This window comes from Canis aureus, chromosome 19 (assembly GCF_053574225.1).
Source record: "Canis aureus isolate CA01 chromosome 19, VMU_Caureus_v.1.0, whole genome shotgun sequence".
In the NCBI taxonomy this organism is placed as follows: domain Eukaryota; kingdom Metazoa; phylum Chordata; class Mammalia; order Carnivora; family Canidae; genus Canis; species Canis aureus.
In genome coordinates this window covers 52,611,469-52,616,519 of record NC_135629.1, presented here as the reverse complement: position 1 = coordinate 52,616,519, position 5,051 = coordinate 52,611,469, and the positions used below count along the sequence as shown (strand labels likewise).

The window sequence follows — 5,051 nt, the reverse complement described above, 5'->3', positions numbered from 1 at the left end:
TCCAGGATCGCGCCCTGAGCCAAAGGCAGGCGCTAAACCGCTGCGCCACCCAGGGATTTCCTCCTTCCACATTTTAAAAGAGAGTTGTGAATTTCTACAGGATGTCTGGGTCATAGGTGACAAATACAGAAGACTCCATAGGTTTAATAAGATTCAATTGTGCAGTGATTTTGACGTACAGAGTCCCAGAATACTCCCCTAATTCCATCAAAGATGTGCCAAAATAAGTAATATTTAGATGTGACAAATCAAGAGGAATGGAAACCATGAGCTACAAAAATTATGTGACCAAAGGGGCATGCTTGCCAATTCCAAATGTTTGTTTTTGCAATTATTTCTAATCAACAGACCTAAAAAAGAGTCCAAGAATTAAGACTGGGCTGTTCTTTTTTTTTTTTAAGACTGGGCTTTTCTGTTGAGGAGCCTCTGCAAAGCATTCTTGATGTCCTTGTTCCTCAGACTGTAGATGAAGGGATTTAGCATGGGAACAATGACAGCATACATTACTGAGGCCACCGCATCCTTTCTGGGAGAATGTGAGATAGTAGAACTGAGGTACACCCCAAGACCTGTTCCATAAAATAAGCTAACAACTGACAGGTGGGAGCCACAGGTGGAGAAGGCTTTGTACTTCCCACCTGTGGATGGGACTCTCAGAATGGAGGAAAAAATTCGTGTGTAAGAGAAAAGGATCCCTAAGACTGGAATACCACCAAAGATGGCACCAAGAAAACACATGAATATTTTAGTGGTGGAAGTATCATTACAGGAAAGCTTGAGGAGCTGAGGAGGGTCACAGAAGAAATGAGGAATTTCCACATTTATGCAGAAGGTAAGTTGTGACATCATGAGGCAGTGCAGCTGAGAGTCCAGAAGGCTGATTAAAAAAGATATCAGAATCAGCAGGCTACAGAGGCGGGGGTTCATGATGACTGGGTAGTGCAGAGGATAACAAATGGCTACAAACCGATCATAGGCCATCACAGTTAAGAGTACACTGTCCAAACATCCAAAAAGATTAAAAAAAGACAACTGAATCAGGCAGCCCACATGGGAGATGACTCTGTTGTGAGTTTCAATGTCCAAAATCACCTTTGGGACTGTGGTAGAAATGAAACCGATGTCAGCCAGGGACAGGATGGAAAGGAAGAAGTACATGGGGGTGTGAAGGCAGGAGTCAGAGCTGACAGCAAGGAGGATCAGTAGATTCCCCAGCATGGTGACCAGATACATGGACAGGAACAGGCTAAAGATTACAGGCTGCAGTTCTGGATCTTCTGAGAACCCCAGGAGGAAGAATTCCAAGACATCTGTTAGATTCTGGGGTTCTGTGTAGCAGAGACAGCTTTTGAGAAATAAATGAGAGTTTAAATAAAGGAAACAAGTATACTGGGATCTGTCAGTGTGTCTATATTTTGAATTCAAGCAATTCATAAATAAAGGATTCACATTTGAGGAAAATTTAGCAAAATTTCTCAGTTGTAGCAACACATTCTTCCTAGAACTCTTTTCTCATCTTTTGGTCCATTCACCTGTTTCTATGTGCATCCACTTTGGAGAGACTGGGAGAAAGAAATTAGAGGGATACTCGGAGATTTAAAAATCTATAAACACTCTAATCAGCTCCCTCCTTTAAGGGAAACAAAAGGACTAAGAAATATCCTTTTCCCTTTAAAAATTATTCTAATTAAAAGACACTAATAAGAAGTCAAAAGTACTTTATTTTTTCTTGGGGAGGACCGTGTGGCTCAGTCTGTTAAGTGGCTGCCTTTGGCTCAGGTTAAGGTCTCAGAGTCCTGGGATAAAGCCCTATCTCGGGTTCCCGCTGGGGCAAGAGGGTGCCTGCTTCTCCCTCCTCCTCTCCCTCTCCTTCTCTCTTCTTCTGCCCCTCCTCCTCTGCATGCTGTCTCCCTTTCTCAAATAAATAAATAAAATCTTTTTTTAAAAGTACTTTATTTTATTTAAATGCAGAGAAATTAATTCCCTTGACTTGGACTATTTACAAATACCCTATAAGAACTTTGCAATAAAGTGACTCTATTTTTTGTGTGTGATATTTTATTGCTAACAGAGTTTAAGGCATACTGCTCTCTTTATCCCATCAACCCAACATCTGGGCTAGTTTATAAGAAAACCTGGGTCTTGGGGTGCCTGGGTGGCTCAGCAGTTGAGCGTCTGCCTTTGGTTCTGGGCGTGACCCTGGTCCCAGGATCGAGTCCCACATCTGGCTACCTTCAGGGAGCCTGCTTCTTCCTCTGCCTGTGTTTCTGCCTCTCTCTGTGTGTCTCTCATGAATAAATAAATGAAGTCTTAAAAAAAAAAAAAAAAAGAAAACCTGGGTCCTCCAGTTATAAGGTAAATAAGTTCTGGGGATGTGATGTATAGCATGGTAACTATAGTTAATATTGTGTTTCATATTTGAAAGCTACCAAGAATAGATCTTAAAAGTTCTCATTATAAGAAAAAAATTTTTAACTATGTATAGTGATGCATATTTGCTAGACTTACGATCATTTTGCAATATGCCTAAATTTTGAATCATTATGTTGTATACCTGCAACTAATATAATGTTATACATCAATTATATTTCAATTTTAAAAAAATCAAGGAAGCAAGCAAGCCTAGGTTCTCCCTCCTTTGGTGACAGTGAAACATTCAAACCTCACAAGCACATATGCAGGAACTCTCATGCTAAACTCACACTGTAAACACAATAAAAAACCCAAGTGAGCCACGTTCCTTGAACTCTTGTGCCATTTCAGACTAGTTTAGAAGGCCAGTTATGCTCTCTCTTCAAGGGAGATCTTCATATGAGGAATAAAACTTTTTATATCTTCTTATATATGTGGCATTCCCAGCCTCAACATCCAAGCCAAATTTTGAATAGATGTCCATCCTATTTCTTCAGTGTCTTATTTGATAAAATGAGTGGGGCATGAGACAATGACCATCACCATACAAGGTCTTTCTTCTCTTGCTCTGGCTTGCTCACTGTCCCTGCCGCCTACTGGCAAGCATGAAGTATGCACTCTGGATAGCACTGCACTGTGATGCATTTCTTAAGCCCTTCTGATCCTTTCTTATAGATCTAAATGACTTAATTTGGAAGTTTCAATAATTACTTGGCTGTTAGAGACAAGAGAATGGGATTGGGTCTTTTCTTAATGTGGCCCTGGGTCTTGTGTCTTGGTTCAGACCTGTCTTTGAACGAAGCCGTGACTGACACTAGGGTTTTGTTTTTTTGTTTGTTTTTTTTTTATCTTTAAACTTAAAATTTTTATTTAAATGCGATTAACATACAGGGTATTATTAGTTTCAGAGGTAGAATTCAGTTATTCATCAATTGCATACAACCCCCAGTCACTAAACTCATATCTTTCATTAGTAACTCTGAACGTGAATGGGCTTAATGACCCCATCAAAAGGCGCAGGGTGTCAGACTGGATAAAAAAGCAGGACCCATCTATTTGCTGTCTACAAGAGACTCATTTTAGACAGAAGGACACCTACAGCCTGAAAATAAAAGGCTGGAAAACCATTTACCATTCAAATGGTCCTCAAAAGAAAGCAGGGGTAGCCATCCTTATATCAGATAAACTAAAATTTACCCCGAAGACTGTAGTGAGAGATGAAGAGGGACTCTATATCATACTTAAAGGATCTATCCAACAAGAGGACTTAACAATCATCAATATATATGCCTGAATGTGGGAGCTGCCAAATATATCAATCAATTAATAACCAAAATTAAGACATACTTAGATAATAAGACACTAGGGTTAAGGAAAGGCTCTTACCCTGACTGACTGTGTGTTTCAACCAGACATTGACCTCTAAGGGTGCTTAGGGGAAATAATATACCCAGTACAAGATCTAGGTCCATTGGGTGGTTGCTCATGAAGGAATGTCATTGGAGGGGAGGAAGAAGGAGACAGAGACTGAGAAATAGGGAGGGAAGAAAAAGAAGAAGAAAAGCAGTCATCATGTGTCTTGCTGAGGTCTATACCCCTAAAACCAGGCTAGGACCTTTCAATACATCTGCTGCTCCTGCTATCCACATCTTTGTTGCAACAAAGATCCAAATCATCAGGGTTATATAGAGAGAAACATCCATAGCTCCCCACCCCCACCCTGTAGCACAGTAAAGGGGTTAATTCAAGCCTGATTTAAGCACAGGGTATATTAACCCTATGAAACAATCATCATCATGGAGGAGGTCTCTTACCCTGAAGACACTAGTTGAAGCTCTCTGGAGAAAGAAATGTACAAATATGAGCAGGATAGAGAGGACCTCCCTTGAAATAGATCCTGTGACAAAAAATGAAGAAAAAAAAGAAAGGCAACTGTATGGGGTGGGGGTGGGGGGACAAAAAACTGAAACAGAGGTATATAATTTGACCCAACTGGAAGTCTGAAATGTATTAAAAGAATTTATAGAACAAAAAATAGAAATGTGCTAATTAGCTTTTACATCCTTTCAAGATGGGTTCTTAATTAACTTTAATGTCCTGCGCTCATGTGAGTGATGCATATGGAAGCTAGAAATGATGTTGGAGGAGAACAGAATTCTGAATGAGAATTATGAAACCCCCAACACAAAAAAGAACACAAACTTCATAGGTCTCTGAGCTGAAACTTTGCATATTGCTGCCTTTCCCTCTGGCCAGCCCCAGCTCATCTAGCTGGTAAGAAAGCAGTTCCCAGCAGGCCCTCTTCCATCCACCATCTCCCTGGGCACTCAGTGATCTGTGTATACCTCTGCTGGGTCATGACTAGGAGTTTGGATCCCCTCCCCTTTCCTGCTTGGTGAATGATGATGGTTGAGGCTTTTTCTTCAGGGCTGGTAAGAAGACAGACTCAGGCATGAATCCTGTTGTGCAGATGATGACTCTGGGAGAAGAAGACAGTATGTGGCCTAACAGTCCTGGCACCCAGAAGGGCTGAAGGCACTGTCTAATTATTTATTCCTGCATGACCTTGAGAGCTCAATGCACAGAGCTCATAATTAACAAAATCGGTCCATATTATCCCAATCTCTGAGGACTTCCTA

General features: G+C 40.8%; 1 protein-coding gene across 1 annotated transcript; it reads right to left on the bottom strand.

Annotated features, from left to right (window-relative positions):
- Nucleotides 1–396: 396 nt before the first annotated feature.
- LOC144291130 (olfactory receptor 7E24-like) lies at nucleotides 397–4,771 on the bottom strand. Its single transcript, XM_077860854.1, has 2 exons — nucleotides 4,729–4,771; nucleotides 397–1,334 (listed from the first exon to the last, which is right to left on the bottom strand). Exons 1-2 carry the CDS (start codon nucleotides 4,769–4,771, stop codon nucleotides 397–399), a joined length of 981 nt encoding a protein of 326 aa, XP_077716980.1.
- Between the last annotated feature and the right edge of the window lie 280 nt (nucleotides 4,772–5,051).